The following is a 22,123-nucleotide window of genomic DNA, read 5'->3' as shown; positions in this document are numbered from 1 at the left end:
CCCAAAACATCCCAGGAAGGAGGTAAGGTGGATGAAGTTTTCTTTGGAAAGTTTGTTAAGATTTGTCAAACAGCGCTAAAGACCAAGAGATCAATTTCCTATGTAACGTTATTCTAACCGTAACAACACAGTGGCAACTGTGTCTCCTTTTGGTTTATTTAGAGCACAAGTGAAACACAGAATTCTTTCTTAGGATAAAATGGTACTTAATGGCAATTTAATCTGTTAACCTGACTTTATGTTGGCCCATCACCCTTGAAATCCTGCACTGAAGCCAATACCCAAAATTTACCCTGAGACCTAAAGCCTGATTCTGTGGATCAGTGACGAGTGTCAAAAGCATGCCCATTTGGCAACAAAAAACTATTGTCTGTGTCCATGGGACATGCACAGTAAGCATTGATGGTTTCATACTGTTTTGAATCCTTGGCATTAGGCAGTCATTTTATCTCTTTTCCAGAGCAGAGCGCGATGTCTATCAGCTCACTGATGGAAAGTTCCGTTCATGTATCATGCCAAGATTCTGCACTGACATCCATGTGTACACGGTGGGTGTATGCTTGGTGCTAGTTAAAATGCATTGGGATTTGTTTTGGATTGTCTTTTGATGGAGGTGTTAATAATGCTTCTCATGAGAGCGGAAGCTTTTTGCCCACATGCTTGAGCTGGAGAGAGCCCCATAAACACAAGTGTAGAGGACTGGAGAGAGGGCTGACCTTAGATATTCAAAGACCCCTATTTAGCAACGGGTTGCTATTTACTCATTCATGAATGCTATCATTTGGTTGAAGGAAGGGAAATGGAAGTGAGCAAGTAGATTCAGTTGTTAGAGGGAGATAAGCTTCTAAGCAGAGTCGAGACCTTTAGTTTTGAGTGGCACATCTCGGAAACCTGATGACAGCCTGGAAGGGAAATTCCCACTCATTGTGCTAATTTTATAGCTACTCCTTCTTGAAGCCAGCATCATTCCTACCAGTGGTGAGAGCCATAACTTTAGAACAATAGATACATCAAACCTTTTCTTGAACTGTAGGTAGAGGATCCTCATCCCCTATTTGTAAACTATGCATACAGTTGGGACCCAAACCTTCTCACTTAGTTTCAGTTCAAAGCTAGTTCACTCACCAAGTATGCGAGTACTCAAAGAGCTGCTATGATCCATGCTGGTATCATTGATAGTCTCCCTGTGTGATGTGGGAAAAGCATCACTTGGAACTGTACATCCCCTTGGAGATGTTGCTGGTTTGCCTTAGATCTGGAAGTCTACCTGCCTGCTAGGAGGGTAGATGGAGAACAACTTGTCACACAGCAGCTGTCTGCTTTAGGAAGAGAAGCCCAGCCCCTGGGCCCAGGAGAGGAGTGGCCTAGAATCACTAGTTTATCCAAAGGAGTCATCTGGAAGCCAAGCTGCATGAATCTAATGGGCTTGCTAGTGTGTGATTGTTGAATTATGAGTCTCTACCTACACACTACCTCCATAAAATGCTTTGTAATGCTCACCCACACTGCCCTGAGAGTCAAATAGAATAGGGGCATGTTATTGCTTTATTTGAACAAGCTCCTGAACATCAATGGTAAACAACCCAAACAACACAGTTTGGGCCCGGGTACCCCCATACATTTAGGACATTGGGACCCCTCAGACTGGATCCAACAGTGCTGAAATTGGAGGTAAAGTCCAATAGATAAAGGAAGGTATCAATTGGAAATGTTTCAGTACCTCCCTAGAAGTATGGTCTAATTATATAGACACTGGTCAAAATAATTTTCAGACCATTCCTGAAACAATTGCAGTTTCATTCGGCTGAGTTTTGAGTTAAATTAATTCAAGCATTTGAATTCCACTGTGACCCTGGATATGCCTCTGAGTTTATTCTGTCTGATGGCTTTTGTGAGATTTGTATAGTGTGTGATGAGATCTCAAGGTATCCTGGACCTCTGCCTCAGTAATACTTATGAAAGAACCCTAAACTATATTTTTGTATGACTTGTGAATCAGTGGAGTACTTTCCATTCTGATTTGATGTTAATGTGCCGATGAATATTCAGGCTTGTCAATTAGTGACTTTCGGAGCCTCGTATAGAAAATGTTACAGTAGTCTAACCTGCCAATCTCCAGGGCTTCCTAAACTCCACATTACACACATACACTTCACCTAATTCAAACTTATTGACTGCATTTGGAGACAAGTCATTCCAATAAAGTTCCTGAGATGTAAGCCTCTTCCTAATGTCTATGAAGCCAAATGTTATGGTTCACTGAGTTATAGGCTTTTGAGAGGTCAAGGAGCATGATGGCTGAGTTTTTGTTTAATTCAAGGAATGCAGCATATCTTCTCTGATGTTGGCCAAAGCTTTGGCTTGATTTACTTCAGAATCATGTTTGTGGAGGATGAGATTTAGTTTAACATAATCTTACAATTGTCTCATAACATCTCTTTACACAATCTTTGTGGGGATGGCTGGGTTGATGATTCAGTGGTATTTGGTCAGAACGTTCAGGCACGTGTATGGATTCATGACCAGAGGCATGATGATTTTATGTTCCTGAGGTCTGGGAGAACTCCTTGCATAAAAGAAGACTTGATTATGGTTCTAAATTCTGGGACGCCAGTAGAGGAAATGTTTTAAACACACTGCTATATAGGGTTTGACTGGCTACTTAAATGCTTTTGTTATTGAGGCTTAGTGCTCATGGTCACAACATGCTTTAAACACTAGAGCTAAAATGAGCAGGGCATCCCAAGGGATTTTTACATTCTCTTCAAAACTAGGGAACCAACCCATTAATGAAATGGTAGCCATTTATAAAGCAAAAGGAGAGACCACAGCCCTTTATGGGGCAGGCCTTTGAGGTTACAAAAATAGCACGGCCTTGCAAATAGAATAAAATAGCTTTTTAAAACATTTATTATGCCTACCCTCCTCTGCACCAAATACTATTGTACACCATGAGGTAGGACTACAGTTTCTTGAGGATCTTGTGTTGTTTAGAGTGTTGTTATTGTGGGTGTAATTATGGGCTAAGGAAGAAACTGATTTTACCAGTCCAGAACACTTATTTTAGACTGTTTTAACCCTGAATGATGTACTAATGTTCCTTGGCTGCTGTATATCAACTCCTCTCTTGTTAGGCTGTTCAATGTATCTATCCTGTTGGATCCTATAAAGGTATTATCTCTAACCAAGAGAAGGATTAAAGAAACCTTTCTTCAGCATAGATTGGATCATCGATTGATGGATGATAGGAACAAATCAACAGTTGCCTGTTATAAATCTGTGAACTTGGAGAAGGGAGAAAATAACCATTCATCATATGTGTCTAATGCACAGCATCGTTTTGTGCTGATAAAAATGAAGATGTGGCTTTTTGCCCTTGTGACAACTAAAGTAAGCAAAGCCCTTTGCACTTTCTATTGTTCTGTACATTTTAGCGAGCTTTTAGGGTTTTCTATCTTAAAACATTGTGTGTTGCACAGAACATTAGGTCACACAAAGTAGCAATGAAATATTTGGTGACACTAAGGGCATCATTAGGGTGGCGGGGGGACTTTGTCCGCCCTCCATCGTGATGGAAAACGGGGCGGCCCGCCATATGTGCGCCGGTCCCGTTGGGGAGATTAGGATGCGCCCACCACACTAGCAGGCGCATCCCGCATTTTTTACATTGTGGCGGGCGGTGCCGTTAAGGTAAAAAACGCATGTTGTGCATTTGCATGCACAACTTGGCAGGCACCACGTGGTGCCTGCCGCATTGTGCATGCAAATGCTGGGGGGGTACCATGGGTACCCCCATGTGCACCCCCCACCCCGCCAACACCCTAAGGGCCTGCTATGGGCCCCCAACAGCAAAAACCGCAAGCCTTTCCATGGCGGCAAGCCGCCATAGACAGGCTCATATCCGCACCTTTCAAAAGATGGATGGCGGTGTCTAACAGACACCGCCACTATGTTATGCTCTTTTTCCACCCAGTCGACAAGTCGACCGGCGGAAAAGCGGCGGACGGTCTTTCCATCCACCAAGGACCCCACAGCCATCATAATATGGCGGGGGGTCTTTGATGTGTAGATGGCGGGCGGATCACCCCTGCCGGCCCGGCGGTGACTACCGTCGGCCTGGCGGGCGCGATCCACCCGCCATCCTAATGGGGCCCTAAGTGAACCTTTTTTATGTTATAATGTTGCCGTATTTATTTTGGAATTGATTAATGTGAGGAAATGTATCATGCAATAGTACAACAAATGAATTTTTATAATCATAATTGTATGTATTGAATCAAAAAGTTGAGAGCCGAATAAAGTTTTACGAGACGAGACCCCTGCTAACCAGTGCTGAAGTGCTTGTGTTCTTCTTGTCAAACAATAACATTTGCATACACATACCTGGCACAACTTGGTGTGAAAATCTGAATTTGTATTACTATTTTGGAAATTACGCTTTTAGAATGTTGTCATTTTCCTGTTAAAAACTAAAAGGCTTTCCTTACAGTGTCCAGCAGCCACCTGTTCTTCCTAATGGTTTCACCTTGGTAATATGTGTATTGCTCGCAGACAGTGGGCAAAGGGCTCTTGGTGTGGGAAGGATTGCTTTGGGCTGCTCCCAACCCCTCCCCAAGCTTAAAAGTATTACTGTTGGAGGCAGATGTAGCTCATACCTAGGATTCCCTCTGTTTTGTCTCTTTAGTTTGGCTCCAAATCCATTGAGAGGGGAAGAACTGACCAGAACTGATTTAGGGTGTGGCCTCCACACACAGGGTCGCACTGGTCACAAAGGTGGACCCCACAAACCTCTGCTTAGAACACTCATGGATCTGTGACGAATAAGAAGAAAGACTGCCCTGGTGTCTGAAGAACCTGAAGGAAGACAAGACCTGCTTTCCTAGAACCCAGGATCCCATAAGGGACACCAAGGGTCACTTAGTTGACCTCCTGTTTGAGTTATGGGAACAGAACAAACTCCCAGAGGCTTCTCTCCCTGCAATTGCATATCCAACCAGTTTCAACTGGACCTTCCATGAACAATGCTGCTGGCCTCAGTTGGAGATAGTCCTATCCTCCAAGTGGTGGTGCCAAGGCTTTGGCTAAGATTAGGGTACTCCTCCTGCCAAAATTGCAAGGGCTGGAACTTAAAAAAACGTTTTGTCAACTTTTTCTCCAAAAGAACTTGGGGGTGACCTGGACCATTGTCAAGCCAAAGCAATTGGCATCAAATCACCAGTCAGATTCAACTTGTTGGCTTACCCCGCTGAAGGAGATTCGACTTCCAGAACTATTTCTAAGTCCCAACATAGAGGGCTTTACCGTGACTGACGTAGAATTGTACCAGATTGATGTTGAAGCCTTCTTGAGCACAGAGTCCAGACTTTGCCCGCTCACGGCTTTCCCATCTTCTTCAATGACCACATTGGGACCCTCTCTCAAGCAGCCTGCTGTTTTCGAGCCCTGCTTCTAATCTATAATGGAGCTTGCTCCTCTGATGACTCATCAATGACCCCTTTTTCTCCTTAAAAGTGTCTAAGTCAGAAAGGAAACTTTCAAACAAGACGAACCTTGTTCCTGTATCTGACCTGCGATCCATCATGGACACCCTTAACTTTTGACATTGAACTGGTCTACTGCGACCAGTTCTACATGTTCACATTTTGTGCTTGTTGACAGTATTTACAATTGAAAGTTAAACAATTATTATCTCTGTTTCTCCTTATTGGATTGTCATTTTGGTGTAATTTACCTAATTAAATTTTACTCTATTTTATAGATAAGTTTGAGATTTTTCTTGTGTTTTGACTTTAATTGCCATTTGATTACAACATAAATACTTTACACATTGCCTATAAGTTAAGCCTGGATGCTCTGTGCCAGAGCTGTGAGGAGGTTAAGCTCATGTTTATTTATTCTGACAAGGATAGTGATGATTTTTTGAGCTGGGTTCTTACCCCCTGTACTAATACTGCAATTTCATACAGTCCACTTTTCGTAGCTGTTACTGTTTAATTTGTGGGCAGTCTGATTTAATCAACGAGGTAGTTCTATTTAGCTCTGTTAATGTTTTTTTTTATATAATTCCTCCTAAACTCTTTTATCTGACCATGAACTCCATTATCAATGATTGTGATTATGAAACTAAGTAACTCACTTAGATTTTCATTAAATAATTATTAGCTATTTTGATTGCAGTCTTTAGTTTTCTAATTCAAAAAGGAGCAAGTGTGTCCAGAGAAAAAGAAACGCTATGTTATATGTAATCAAGTGGACCATTTTGATAAGAGACATACAGGAAGTTAGTGTGAGTCAGGATTAGTCAGGCTAGTTGCTGCATGAGTGAAGACCAAGACCTTCATATTTTTAAGCGATTGTCTGAGGCTGCATGGGCATTGATTCACCAAAATGCCATGGGTAGCGAAATTGAAATCACATACCTGTTGACCTTAATGATGCTTGGATGGGTGAATACGATGTCAATGAAGGTCATGATATGTGCAGGCCCAAAAACGGCAATATCAGTAGATGCAATGTGAACGAACGCCATAGCTTGTGCCTGCACAGTGCCCGCCAGTGCAATATCAATGTATACCGTAACTTATACCCACACAGCAGCGCTGACATCAGCAACAGTGATACCAATATATGTAATAATCCATGCTCGTATGATAATAAGACCAATGTCAAAGTACGTTCGTACCAGAGCAAAGACAACCTTGTTAAAACCAGTAGAAACAATATCGATGTACAAGATAACCACTGTAAACGTAATGTTGATAATGTCTATAAAAATAATACAAATGGCTGCCATAATATTTTTAGGAGTTCCAGTGAACTCACATAATTGCTGTCAGATTCACTTAAGGTGACCTCTCAATCAACCCCAAGTCAGAAATATGTGGTCAGCAGGTCCTGCTACCCATGCCCATGCCTAGCGAGTAATAAGCCACAGTTGGGGTCCTCCATAAACCAAAGACAAACAAGCACCCAGGGAACACCCTTATCATTTCCACAGATAGATAGCTGCACCATAAACAGGCCTGAGATAATTGGCTCCAATAAAACTCATTTGGTCAAAGACTCAGAAATACCACAAGCTAGATACCTCATGTGGATAGGTGCCCTCAACCAATCAGGACACAACATGCACACCAAACGTAGTGATCACGCGCTCTTCACACCGAACATCTGAACACATGCACACTGGCCCACATTAGCTCTCCAGAGTTCGAGAGCCATATGTGTCCTTGTCAGATGTGCACATGTGATTGATTTATAACTAAGATGCTTGTTTGGAATGTAGAAAATATTTTATTTTACCTCATGAACTGTATAAATGGGCAGCCAAAACTTTGTTCATTTCAGAGATTTTGAGCAGAAACATTCTGTCTAGGCTTTCCCTACGGAAGCGTTGAATTAAACCAAATTTGTTCAAGTTTTGCCAAACGCCTCTCATCTTTTCATTCATGTAAGGTTAATACATATCTGAGCAACAATGACATTACAGAAAGTAACATCATATGACCCCTGACTCTGATTCTTTCCAAGGAAGCATGTCGTGTAACATCACAGCAATTGAGTATTTGCATTGAATAGTATCACAAAGTAACTCAAAGTTGTGCTATGCGCTGCTTTGCATAAATGTTTTCACGGGGCATTCCAAGGAGTGAGCATTGGTATTCCCATGCAACCACCTTTGGGTTTTGATGCAAAACATTAGTAGACAGGAACTTGCTCCAAAATCGTATGGCTCCTTAAGGCTGGCATAACTAGGAGAAATGTTTTCATTTATTCTTGTTTTTCCAACTTTGCATGTGTGCTGCCTTGTATGGCAGCACAGCAGCTTTTTTGTAGTGTTTCTTTGCATCAAAGAATAGTATATAGGACTCGATCTCGCACAATCGAACTCACTGCCTGTCACTTGACTGTTACTCTCTTCCTCTCACACACACACATGCTTACACATACAGAAAAGTTATCTCACACATAGGCATGCTGTGTCCCACTTAAGCACGCTTTCATAATTAAGCACGCATTCAACATATATTTAATTGTGTTTTACTTAGCATAGCTGCCATCACTGGTACTAAGTGTGCTCCAGTATTTCATTACACTAATAGTGACTAATAGAATGATATTCACTGTTAGAATGATGGAAAACAGGCAGAAGATAAGGAATGTAGAGCTCCACACTCCATATTCCTGCAATGCTTTAGCCAATTCTGAGTTTTTTTTTTTTTTTTTATAAACACAAATGGTTCTGTCTGGTTTAATTATCTTTGCGCATAAAGAATCGCATGAAACCAAAATTCAATGGAAAATAAATGAGACACAGACCTGACCAGATAGGAAGCATTATCTGGAATGATCAGAATAACAATGTTTGTATATGTCCACTTTGCATTTTATCAGAATTAATTCATTCAGAGGTATCCATTTTTTCAAAAGTACAAAGAGCCTGTTCAGAAATAGGTCAAATATATACCTATAGAGCTCATGTGACAAAGGTGTTTAGTGATCAACTTGGTGCAGATATGTACAAGGTGGTTGCAAGATTTATGTACAAGGGGAAACAAGACAAAGTTACTTTGAGGCCAGACAAACAACCAAGCACCCTACTGGCTGTAAATGCTTCTTTTAGTGTGTATGGTCTTGGTAAATCTGTGCCTAGTGATATCGTCGACATTTCAACCCACGGTGTGCTCCCTTCGGTAGTCACTACGGGTCTTCATAAGGACAAGGGGGGGGGGGGAGATCAGTAACAGCCTTGGCTAGGCCAGAGTCTGATTCTGGCTGTGTAATCCCAGTGAAAGGGTCTGGATTTTTTCTTCGCGATTGCAGGACTGTTGCCTGCTTTCTCCACGCTGACTGATCCGGGAAGACTAATGCGACTCAAGCCATTCATAGCCAAGAATCCTGCAGACCCTTTCACCGGGATTACACAGCCAGAATTATTGCACGTTGCGCAAAAAAGAATCAATTTGCCATCTGTTAAAACCGCTGATGGTGGTTTTATTCATTTACCTTTTTTTTAGCCAAGATTCTCCAGCCTCTGAAGAAGGGAGTGCATCCTGAAATGCACTGGGCTATGGGCTACTGAATTTTTGTTATCAACATCATTGTACAAAAGAATGATTTATTGTGTAACATTTTTGTGAAAAGGAATATATAACGCAAAATTATTATATTGTCAAATGTCATGTATTAGGTTGTTACAATACAGCATGATGTGTTTGTGAAATACATATGATGAAATATGTCAACATTTTGGTTTCATTATTTTATGGACAGAGTTCTATATTGAATGATAGATACATTCAGTTGTGCTCGCGGGGTCCAAGGAATTTGTTATTTGGCTTTAATATTGGTCTAGGTTGTGTAGTCCAGACAACACACACCTCCGCAGAAGCACGCATTTGTGTAAAGCGTTAGCAGCATTAAAAAACCACACAGGAGAGCACGATATTCCCCCACACTGGTACAGGTTGAACTCCCACCACTACCCGCACCAAAGGAGTAGCTGTCCTGTCCTCACGCTCCTTCAAGGGTCAATTGGGAACAACGTTGCTGAAATAACAGGGAAACTGCTAGCATATCACATACTATTAGAGGGGCTTTCCTTTACTGTTGCATCCATATCAGCCCAAACATCAATCAGGAGCAATTTTCAAGAGAGCTGTACTAGAAACACTGGAATCTTCCGACTAAACTATCTTAATAGGGAGCAACTTCAATCTTGTGATGTACATTAAATTTGACTGATCCAGACAGCAATTTAAACAGGCCAGGGCTGCCTGGGGGGAAGGGGGGGGGGGAGTGGCTTCAAAGGGTGGGAATGGGTGAATTGTGGCAGATGGTACATCCAAATACCAGAGATTACACATGCTACTCTCCTGCCCATAAAACCTATGTCCAGATGGACTACTTCCTACATTACAATCAAAGATCGAGGAAGTAGAGATAGATTGAACCCAGAGCTCTGCCTGACCGTACCCCCTGACTCTCACTGTACAGATCAATCCCCCGCTACGAGTCATTTGCTCCTGGAGGATATGAGATAGCTTGCTTCACTGACCTCACACTGTCCCCAAACTCACTCACTCCCTGGGTGATGGCCTCCCTTGACAAGCCCATCAGAATAGAGGAAATCATCAGAGCAATCGTGCTGCTGAAGCGTCTCAGATCCCAGGGGCCAGATGTTTTTTTGTTCTTTTCTATAAAACCTTCTGCTAGACACTTGCCCTATCCAGACTCTTTAAAAACGAATTTGCAGACATTGGCACCATCCCTCTGTCCATGCTGGAGGCTAACATCACAGTGATTCCGAAACCTGGGAAATAGAGGCCTCACCATGGCTTCTACTGTCTAATCTCATCATAAATATAGATGCCAAACTCTTTACCAGCATGTTGGCAGCTCGACCTAGTCCCCTCATGCAGGGACTGGTTGCTCCTTTCCAGTCTGTGTTTATCCACCACCGGCAGTGTGACGATAAAAAAAGAGAGAGTCAGTGGCAGCAGGTCATTTTACTAGGGAGTGGGTGAGAGGCACACATACACCTCACTCACACTCATGCATTCAAACACACACACACACATTCACAACACTCACTAACAAATACACATTCATTCATACAGACACGCATGCATACACCAAACATAAAACAGCACAGAAAACTTAGGAAGCGTTGGAGGTCCCAGATGGGTTGGGACCGCTGCCCTCCCTTATTGGCTGGCCTACAGCGGCAGTCCCAAGTCTCAGGGGTCCTAGGAGGGTGGAGACTGCTGGGTCAGCCAATCTCATCACAGAGTGTGATGGGATCAGTGAGACTGCTGATCCCACCGAACTGTGTGATGAGGTGTCACTGATTGGCACTAGGCCCTGGGCTCTTCAGGGATAAAAACTGAGGTGTCCAGGTCCATGGCAATTGGTGACAGTCCCACTCATCACAAGGGGAAGGACCTTGAGGCCAAACCAACAGGGATATGAAATCCTCAGCCTTGCAACGTTCAGCTCAGGCAACGGGGAGCCTGCGCATTTATCGCATGTCTAGCTCATACCTGTATGACCTGAGCAAAAAGAGTGTCTGTCAGACTGACCTTTGTTCCACCAGACAGACACTCTTCTTGCCTGGAAAAACAATGGGGGCGTGGCTAAGGACAATCCTACATCTGGAGAGCAAAGCAAAGCCATCTTGGCAGGAGGTAATGCTTTTGCCCATCAACGCTGAAAAAGCGAGTTCACTGGCCATATTAAGTTGGAACTTTGTGCCACTTTGGCTGAGAAAGCAGGTTCCACAATTTGATACTCAGCAGTTATGGTGAGCTTAGGGCAGCAGTGAGAGTTAACAAAACACTTTCAACCCCCTTCTATACCCCTTGTTGTTCATCCTATATAGGTAACTCATGTCACAAATGACCCACGGATCACCATGGTGCGGTTTAAGGGAGACGAGCACACCAAAAGCCTGTATGCGGAGGATTAACTAGCGGTGGTTGATGACCCCCTTGTCATGTAGCTTATATTTAACTTTTCAGCTTTTCGTTTTAACTTAGCATTGCTTCTTAATTGTGGTTTGCACATGTTTTTCCTATTGAGAGAATGTGCCATGCACGCATTTACTTCTGATACACATTTAGATCCAGGGTCACACAACTGAGGGCAAAATTCTTCATTTTATTCTCTTTTATTTTTGCTTGTTGGAGACGACTCTTCTACTTCAAACTAATTGCAGATGTTGTTCTGCACCTCTGCCACAGTGTGATAAGCTTTCCGTTTTAATATAAAAACAGCGTCCATGCTGAAGTTGGTGAGAGGTTCACTTCCAGCAGAAGTTATCATTGAACGCTGTTCTGAGCTGTGACTGAGATGCAGTTCCACCGTCCCGACCTTCATCCTGAGTAGGAAGATAGTTGCACACTCAAACAGGAGGCATTTGTTAATGCACTAAGTCCAGCTTTCTGACATACAGTATCAAGGTATTGGGATAGGCCATTCCAATAGGCCTGGCAAATGGATACTACTGAAATGCTTTTTTTTAGCATAATCATAGATCGGAGTAACCTTAGTAATAGTATGAACAATTAACATGGTTGAATTGTTTGTGTTTTTCACTAATCTAAAAATGCTTATAAAAGCAATGTGTCTCCCATTTCTGATGATCACAGTCCATGTTTTATTTGCAAAGATTAGAGATTTTCAATAAATGTTTGAAAATGCATTTTTGTATCTTTTCTTTGTGACACTTTGGGCATGCAAAAGTGACAAAAGAAAGGGTTAGATCTGTTTCCACGATTTCTTTGGAAATCTGAATGGTTCCGTTCGAGGATACCCACAACATCTATAACTCTGTAAGGTTAGGAGTTTAGATGCGGTACTGTGAGATAGCCAAACAAACCAATATTTACTGATTATATATGAAGACTCAGTCTCTATATTATTGTAGGAATGTGCCCTTTATGTATGGTCACCCCCCAACTTTTTTGTCCAGTGCTGATGGTTGTGACTCTGATAGTGTGCGGAAGTCTGCTGCCAGACCTCTCAGCCAGTGCTCTCTCCATATAACTGTTATATGTAAATTGGCAACTCCAATTGAAAAGGACTTTACCCTCCCTCATAAGTCCCTGGTATATGGTAATAGTGGTACCCAGTGTATGGGTGGTAAAGGGGTCCACAGTGCCTGCAGCACTGTTTGTGCCACTCTAAGCGGTTCTAGTAAACTACAGACAGCAGTCCTGTCATTTCAGACTGCAGGAGCAGTGTAAACTGCTTGAACTCGACTCTGCCCTCACCTTGTGTGGCAGAGTCCATGCACTGCCTTTCATATATATCAGTCACCCCTAAGAAAGGCCTCCAAAATCCCAGCAGGCAGGGTGCAGTATATGAAATGTGTGGACATGTAAGTACAAGGTTATATGTCCCTGTAGTGGCCTTTACTATTAAAAGTTATTAATTAGTATGGGTGGGTGGAATTGGCAAAGTGCCACTACATGGAATTCCATGGAGTTGGCTAAAAACTCATTGAAATTCTGCTCCACTCCGGACCGCCCTGTGCTGCCACCCACTCTGAGGCCACCGCAGACTTACCTGGTCACACCAGAGCTTTGGTGCTCTGCCTGGGCTGTCCTCCTAGCTGTCTCCTCGCTCCACTCCAGGCTCGTCCGCCTCCCCAGGCAAAACGAAACGCCTATGCTTAACGTCACTCCCAAGAGTGACATAGAGCGCCTGGGGAGTCGGACGAGCCTGGAGTTGAGAGGCCTGGAGACAGCCAGGAGGAGGAGGACATCCAAGATAGGGCACAGAAGCACCAGCGTGACCAGGTAAGCCAGAAAGCGGAGGTGGATTTTTTTGCTAAACTCTGCGTTAACAAGGCAGCCGCGGACTCGTGCTGCCCTGGGGGCAGCACATTGAAGTGAAATATGGAGCAGCTTTGAAGCACCTGTTGCATATTTAACTGTGCAGGCATCAACCCACCTGCTTTTTTAGGAGAGGTGAGAGATCCACTTGCAGGCAGGTGCAGTGAGTGACTGCATCTGCCTGCATGGGAATATCTAGTGGGTCTATAGAACCCCTTTACCCCGAGGGCTGCCATCAGGGTGCGCACTGACAGTGCACCTTCTTACAGCTTTTTTGCCTCTGCACTTGCATTTATAATACAGCGCGGGCTCAGAGCAAAAGAGATTTCCTCATTTGCAAGGGGCCATGTTTCCTCTTATGATATCGCTGGTGCTATATATGCGCCAGTACTATCTGTATTACAGGAGGGGCCTCACAAGTGTCTGCAGCCCCTTCTGAAATATCAAAGTGCCTTGAGGGCACACAAAGTGGACCCAGTTGCCAGTTGCTCAGAGTAAAAGAGATTTCCTCATTTGCAAGGGGCCACGTTTCCTCTTATGATATCGCTGGTGCTATATATGCGCCACTACTATCTGTATTACAGAAGGGGCCTCACAAGTGTCTGCAGCCCCTTCTGAAATATCAAAGTGCCTTGAGGGCACACAAAGTGGACCTAGTTGCCAGTTGCTCCCCAGGCCACTTTGTATAATATGGCCCCTTATGTCATTCCCATTCCCGTTAATGCCATACTGGGTAACCCCGATTTTACTCCAAGCCATCTCTTACAGATTTTTTTGCATGGCAGCACACTATTGTGCACGTTAGCCACCGATGGGCCTATCTCCTTTGAACAACTTAAAGCTGATTATGGTCTTACTAAAACAGAACCTCTCCATTGCATACAAATCCCACATTTAGTTACCCATCCCAGCATTCGGAAGGGGGCACAGAGGCTGCTCATCCCTTTCGCAAAGTGGCTTCAAATTAAGGGCAGAGATAAGCATATTATCACTGAAACATATACCCTCCTACTACAGTCCCACAATCCTAACTCTCCCCAACCCTGTGACCTATCTCATTAAATCAAGATCCAAGATCCACTCCAAGTACCACATCAGATTGGCACTTGGAGTGGCACTCCAGGCTATCTCCCCTACTGGGATTACACATAAAGGCCCTACACAGAAGACCTGACTGCACAGACTGTGGCGCATCCTGGGTTTGGAATGGCTGGTACTGGCTACGACCCATAACCAAGAGAGCCACTGTTATTTGTGGGCGCCATACAAAGTGTTACTCTCTCCAGAGTTTATAGAACTGATGTGTTGTAAATAACTATGTCTGCTGTGCTTGACTGCTACAAGAGAAGCATACAAGGGTAGGCAGCCAATAGATCAGTGTGAGAGGCTTATGAAGGGTTGGTACAGGCTGAACACACCATCCAAGAGTGAGTAACGAGGACTGGGGTGGACAGGGATTGGGGATGGTTGGGTCATTGCTTTGGTTTTCTTTGCTATCTTAACTCGGGCAACTGTCTTCACATGGCCAAGTTCTGTCGGTACGAGGCTCTTGTCTGCTAAACATTGTGTTTGTACCAATGTAACTCTGTGAAAGCAAACAGATTTGAACCATAAAATCCCATTATTCCTCAGGTAAACTCCAATGAGAGGCATCAGTAGACGGCTAGATAAATGCAGTGTTCCATATAGGTACATAGTCACTTACTTTTGATCAACCTCCTCCTGCTTATCGATTAGTGCTGTTATGATCTTCAACATTTTCCTGCAGAATCAACCACCTCATCCACTACCCCACTAGGCTAAGATTGCTTGAATCTTGTTTAACTTTTCGGAGAGGATTGTATTAGGTCAGTATATTTATATTGATCATGCATTCCGTTGCATCTCAAAAGGTTGTGTTTTGCACAGTGGAGCATTCTAAGAATCATGCATTCCACTAACTGGTGTAAGTAGGCAGTACCGTTTCTGGAATAATATGCTGCCCAGGCTCTGAAGATGTGTATTGCATTTGGAGTTGTCAGGATGATGCTTACCCTTGTCTCATATACTTGTTTAAGCCAGCAGTGGTGATGCCCTTCATAATCTCCAATGATTGCATAAGTCACGCATAGAGTGCAGTTGACAGGATCAGTATTCCTTTGTCTAAGATGATTGTATTAGCATGCACTGCTGTTATGACAATCTATTGCCTTTTCACCAACAACTGGGTTAGCATGAACTATACTTGTCAGATCACCTTCCATCGGTTCTTTTGTTTTTAAAAAACGTTCTTCAGTACAACAATATACAGCATAACATAAATATAAATTGATATAATAAATAATCAATCACCAACTAATCTACTGTATAAAAAACCTTGGAGGAAAACATTGAAGCCGTTTTTAATTCTTGCAAGGGGAGTGAAGTAGAGAAAGGGGGGGGGGAAAGCATGAAAAGGAATTAAAAAAAACATCCTGTGTTAATATAACAATACAAAAAAAGCAACGCCCTCATCTGCAACTTATTATTACTGAAAAAACAGTAACTATATGATTAGAACTACAAAATTGTAAATATAAAAGAAAGACAGAAAGATAAAATGCTTGTGGAAGATAAAAATTCAGACAACATAGGAATAGTTTGATGTAACACCATCAATCTGGTTAAGAAATGTAGTGAGAGGTAACCATAACAATTGGGCATTATGACAGGATAAACATTGAAAAGTGTACATAGTATCTAACATATTATGTGAACATACAGATTCCCACCACACATTGTGTGATAAATTCGATGATGATTTCCAAATAAAAATTATTTGCTGAAATGCAATTGCTAGCAAAATATTTAACAATTTATCAGTAGTAAAAGATGGAATAAAGCAATTAGTTAATGTATTTAAAAAAGATAAAGAGTTCTAAAAGCATGTTGTAGATTAAAAATTGTTTTGATTTGGGACTAGCCCATATGCCAGAACGAAATTGAATTGGGGCTGAAAAATAACGTGCATAAGGTCTGCCTTAGGAAAATCACAAGACCAACACTTTTCAGAAACATATGAGGAAAACCTCAAGCATTATAGAGGAGTAACAGAAAGTTTATGATAAATATAAAATAGGGATAGAGTAAGACTAGCTGATCTGGAAATTCAGTATAAGCGTGCGCATATATTTTATTCCAAAAGGAACCATTCCAAGTCACCCTAAAATTCCCCTCCCATAAAAGCTCAGCCTTGGATTTGCTTAAAGAGGGATCCGGATGAGAAAGACACTTAGAAATAGCCGCAACTCTAGGACCTGGTTTTAGAAAATCAGTAAATCCATGGAAAAATGAACTAGACTAGAAGAATGCTGTAAGGAATCATAAATATCAAGAACCACCTTCATCAATGATAAAAACAAGAGTAAAATGATTTGAAGCAATGTAAGTATGACAAAATTGGGGGAAAGAAATAGGAGAATTATTAAGAAAAATTTGAGAGACATACCTAAGATGCTTATCCTTCCTAGTACACCAAAAGAAAGATCTAATATTAATTTTAATTAAGGAATTATACCCTAGCAGCATTTCCAGGAACAGGGATGGAGTTAGTTAATTGGCAGAAATATAGGTTTGATCAATCAGGCCATCTGCTGTAAAATAGGAGAATGAAGAAGTGACTTTGTAGAAGAAAAGTAAAGGGAAGAAGAAAAGCTTTTTCAAGATCTAACCACAATGGAGAAAGAGAGGAGGTCAGTTCAGAGGTTCAAAGAGCAGCTTGACGTAAGGCAAAAGCTCTATGATAGTGATGAAAATCTGAAAAATTAACTGCCCCAGCTGATTTTGAGTTTTGCAAAGTAATTAAGACTACCCTTTATTTGTTATAGTGTCATACAAATGTATAAGCATTGAGCTGATTTTAAAAAATTAAGAAAATACAAAATATTTGGAATATGAACTGGCAGCATAGAAAGAAGACATAACTAAAGAGGGGAAATCATTTTAATAGAATCTAAGCATTTCACTAAGATAAAAATAAGGGATACCAAGAGGAGAGAATACTTTCAACTTTGGTACTCAGTACTTTAAAATTAGTTTTGATAGTTTCTGGAATAGAGTTAATAAACCAAATACCCAAATATTTAATTTTGACAGAAGTAGACCTTCGATAACCAGGAATGACTCATATATTTATTAATTAGAATAATTTTTATTTTATCTTTATTTATTTAATTGGCAGAAACAGTTAAAATCAAAGAAATCTCCACCAAAAGAGGAGGTAAAGAAATTTAATGAGAAGAAATAAATAAAAGAATATCATCTGCAAAAGCAGCAAGTTTTAGATGACAGTGCCCATAAATGAACCAGTGGTAGAAGAATGAAGACAAATCCTGGCAAGAAAAGGTTCAAGCGGCAAAACAAATAATAAGGGGGAAAGTGGACAACTTTGTCTTACTCCTCTTTGAAGAGAGAAATAGGAAGAGAGTATGCCATGCACCAATACTGATACACGTGATGCATCATATAAAAGGGAAATAGGAGCTATAAATTTAGGACCAAATCCATGCCAGCTTATCAACTAGAGCATAAACTCCCAGTTTATTCTGTCAAATGCCTTCTCAGTATCTCTAGTTATAGCTGCAAGTGAATACTTAAGCAAAGGGGCTTTACTGAGAACGTTAAGAAATTATTGAGTGTTATCCGATATAAGCCACTCTTGATCAATCCTGATTGCTCTTTCCCTATAAGATGGTGAAGAAAGGATTCCAGATGAAGTGTTAAAAGCTTAGTGAAAACCTCATAACCAATGTTTATCAATAAGATAGGACTAGAATCTTTATAGTTATGAGGATCCTTTCCATCCTTGTAATTATGGGACATAATACATTCTTGAAATGTACCAGAAATGGAAGAGGATTCAATAAATGAGTAAACGAGATATAAATAAGGAAGGTCAATATTAGAGAAGTGAAGATAAAATTCCACTGTGAAGCCATCGGGCCTAGATTTTTACCCAGTTTTAATGCTCATGATGCTCGAGAAATTGTGTCAGAAGTAAGATTACTTTCTAGAGATTTGAAGTCCAAATTTGGGGGGATGTGATCTGATGTTTGACCTAAGTAACCTGCAGTGTTGGAGGACTGAGATGAGGATTCAGAAGTATACAAGGATTTATGAAATGTAATAAATTCTTCAAGAATGTCATGATGATTAGTAATGGAACATCTCAGCCTAGTTGACACCGAGTCAATGCTGTTTCTTTCTATACTTACTTTTAAGTAATTTCCTAGTAATCTACCTACTTTATTTTTTTGCCATAATAACATGCATTTTTTCTAAGAAGTATAGAGTTAGCTTCATTAGTAGTGATGGCATTAAATTCCAGTTTGGCCTGTAGTAGTTTTGAAGATCAGAAGGCAATTTAGAAGAAAAATATTTCTGTTCCAAAGATTTGATTGAGGAAAGCAACGCAGTATGCTCTTTAGTATGACTGTTCTTATTCCTAGAATCATAACTTAAAATAAAATCACTTGCAGATGCTTTAAACATATACCATAATAAGGAACGGGAGACAGCAGAATTTTTATTCAGAAGTAAAGGAAATAAAGAACCTTGAAAAATTATCATCTTCCAATAGAGAATTATTAATTCTCCATCTATGTGAAGGAGAACAGGGAGGAACCAAATCTAAGTCTGTATAACCATAGCATGATCAAAGAGTATAATTGGAGTGATGTTAGATTCTATGATGCACTGTGAAAGAGATTTGGAAACAAATACGTGATCGAATAGTGAGAGTGTAACATGAGAGAATGACTAGTAGGTATAATCTTGGGCTGTAGGGTTATATAATCTCCACAAATATACCAAAGCACCTTTATAAATAATGCTTGTGCATTCTATGTGACAAAAATTTAACAGAAGATCATTTATCTAAAAAGGAATCCATAATTGATTACTGTCACCACCAAAAATAAAATATTAATCATTGTACTGCGTACATTTTCTTGCTATGGAAGTCTAAAAATTATGGTAAAGTATCATATAAAGTAAATACAGTAAGGAGAACATTATCTATGAGAAGATTAATAAGAATACATCTGCCCATATCATTTGTTTCTTTTAAAATTATTGTAAGATTAATAGATTATTTACACAATACAACAACACCATTCTTTTTATTCGGTGATTTGGAAACAAACACATGTTCCACCCAACTATGAATTTTAGTGCTACAGTACATGTCCAAAAAGATGACTGAGAAGACATAGCTGAAATAACAAAGGAAATGGGGGGTGACAACGTATGAGACGATGACACACCCAAAAGGGACAAAAGGGAAGGAGTCACGCCACATCAGGACAATATAAAGTCAGGAAGATATTGCACACTGCAAACATATATAATGAAAATATAAAGAAAAAAAGGAAAAATACATGAAGAAAATACAAGTATGAAATATTTTTTAAAAACTACAATGAGATACATATCAAATATATTAATTCTTCAAAGAGAACACAGTAAACCATCTGAAAAACCATATCAGAGAAAAACGTATTCGTGGAGAAGGACCAGCTGTATCCATGGTATCTGATGATGATGAGTTTGTATGATCTTTTCGAGTTAAGTTGGATCCTCAGATGTAGTAGTATGGTTCTGATATGCCATTTTGAAGATGCAAGAATGAAAAAGACCATATCTGGTGCCTAAAGATAGTAGAGAAGAGTGAAGGTTGAGAAATTCTGTCTCTCTGGCAGCTGTAGCATTGGAAAAATCCTGAGACAAGCAAATTCTTTGACCGGCCTAATTGACTTGCCTTAGCTGCTTAAAGAGCTGTTAATAAATTAGTAAACTTCAAAAATAGTATGATAACTCCTCTTAGTTTAGCAGGAGATGCAAATGAATTAAGGCAAGGACCAAACCTATGAACCCTCTGAATATTGAGCTAGGTGGAAGATGGCAGGTCCAGTAGTTTAGAAAAAAAATTGAAAAGTGAAACAAGGACATTTTCTTCTATTGCATCAGGAAGATCATAAATACAGAGATTATTCCATCTGTTCCTGTTTTCCAAATCCTCCGTGTGCTGTTTAAGTTGAAAATCCTCCCTTTACAGATGTTACATTTTCTTTGTTTCATCCTGCAAGTCCACAATCTACAGTTCCACCCAAGAAACAGGATGTTTCACCAATGTTCATTTATTCTCAAGATGCTGAATCTATTTCTTAGTCTCCTTGACAAAGGGATGTAGTGCCTGTATTCCCTCTCTAAAGATATAGGAGATAATGGCTTTTCAGGTGAAAGAGGATTGTGTTTTAGCAGAAGGCAATTGAGCCTTGCTGTTGGAGCGCTGAGAGGAGGCTGCATGAAGAGCATTAGAATTAGCCATTTTACCAGACAGATATAGTTTATCCACCAATAGATTCTTAGAAGTAGATTGAAATGTAAGTGTTAAAACGAATAGGGGCTTTTTTAATCTACCCATAAAAACCCTGGTTCAGCGTCTTCATGGGTAATAAATCCCTTTTCGGGTGGTGTAGTACTCCCTAAATCTTCTTCCTCCTTCGTGCGTTAGGGCACGAGTGTCACGGAAAAATGCCTCCGAAAAGGGATTTCTTACCCATGAAGACACTGAAACAGGAGGCCCTACTTCATGCAACTTAAAAGTCACAAAAGTTTGGAAAGCACAACCCTGATCAAGTCCATAGAGGATGAAACACGTTGAATGGGCTGAATGGAAAATTTCATGTATTGAAAAATCAATAAAAGTTGGATACTGGACACATTCTTAAGACTCCTGACAATTGAATCTCACTTCTTGTTCATCATTGTTATATTTGTTAACATTGGATCGCCTGAATTCAGGCCGGAAACAAAACAATATAGTAGCCGCTCCTTTTCTAATTGTTGTGATGTAAATAGAATTGTTGTGACTTCTAGGCATTGGGGCCATGAAAGGTTGAGCATGGGATCACTGATGATATTTAGTACGATACACTTGTGCAATGGTAGGACCTACACTGCTTTTGCTTATCTTTGGTGCATTACACGCATATGTATGTTGTGTGATTCCTGTGTTCCTGTATGTAATTGTCTTTTTTCCCTTTTGCAGGGGTCTCTGGGGACTGGAAGAACCATTTCACTGTTGCCCAAAGTGAACGTTTTGACACAGTTTATAAAGAAAGGATGAAAGGACTTAAAATGAGATGGGATGAGACAGACTGATTCCTGTTATGGAACTAAACTGAATATTAGTTTAATAAAATACTCTACTGTTAGTTGAACTTCCTGGGTATGAACACTAAGGTGTTCCCCTATCCTAATGTGTACCGAAAATCACTGGAAATAAATGCCAGACTTCAATTTTTTGGTGTTGTATGTCCTTAGGGTGTAATATATTGTAATAGTAGACCAGATGGCTAATAGGTCTGGCTGGCCAAGGAGCCCATGTATTATGCCTTCACCAAGCGAAAATATTGTCCATTGCAATGTATGACATCCCCACCTCGTCACAAGGCACTTTGGTGAAAATGTTAATATTGCTGCTTTGCTGCAAAGGAAAACGTTACATGTTTGAATTGGAGGCATGTTCCTCTAATGTGTTGGTATTTCGATGCAAATTCACTGTTTTCTCACAGCTTGCCCATTCTGTCAGTGGCGGCTGGTGGCATTGGAAAGTGGTAGGGTGTAAAATTTGTGGTGGAGGACACAGCGGCGAGCGAGCCCGACCGACCTAAGGCGCGTTCGAGAGGGTTCTCCCGCCACAGAAATTTTTGAAAAAAGAGAAGGCAAATAGTGCCTTTTCAAACAAATTTTAGAACACATGCACT

The 22,123-nt window shown here is 40.9% G+C and overlaps 1 protein-coding gene across 5 annotated transcripts in view; it reads left to right on the top strand.

Annotated features, from left to right (window-relative positions):
* LOC146809667 (sulfotransferase 2B1-like) overlaps positions 1-21,656 on the top strand; it is a 654,164-nt gene extending 632,508 nt beyond the window's left edge. For all 5 annotated transcript variants that reach the window (XM_085616523.1, XM_085616519.1, XM_085616520.1 and 2 more), the window contains one exon: positions 21,406-21,656. In XM_085616523.1, the coding sequence (XP_085472649.1) occupies positions 21,406-21,518 (113 nt within the window). In that variant the 3' untranslated portion in view covers positions 21,519-21,656. The remainder of the gene's footprint in view (positions 1-21,405) is intronic.
* The last annotated feature ends 467 nt before the right edge of the window (positions 21,657-22,123 follow it).

The sequence above is a fragment of the Triturus cristatus genome, chromosome 7 (genome assembly GCF_964204655.1).
Source record: "Triturus cristatus chromosome 7, aTriCri1.1, whole genome shotgun sequence".
Classification (NCBI taxonomy): Eukaryota; Metazoa; Chordata; class Amphibia; order Caudata; family Salamandridae; genus Triturus; species Triturus cristatus.
This window is presented reverse-complemented; position numbering and strand designations above follow the sequence as displayed.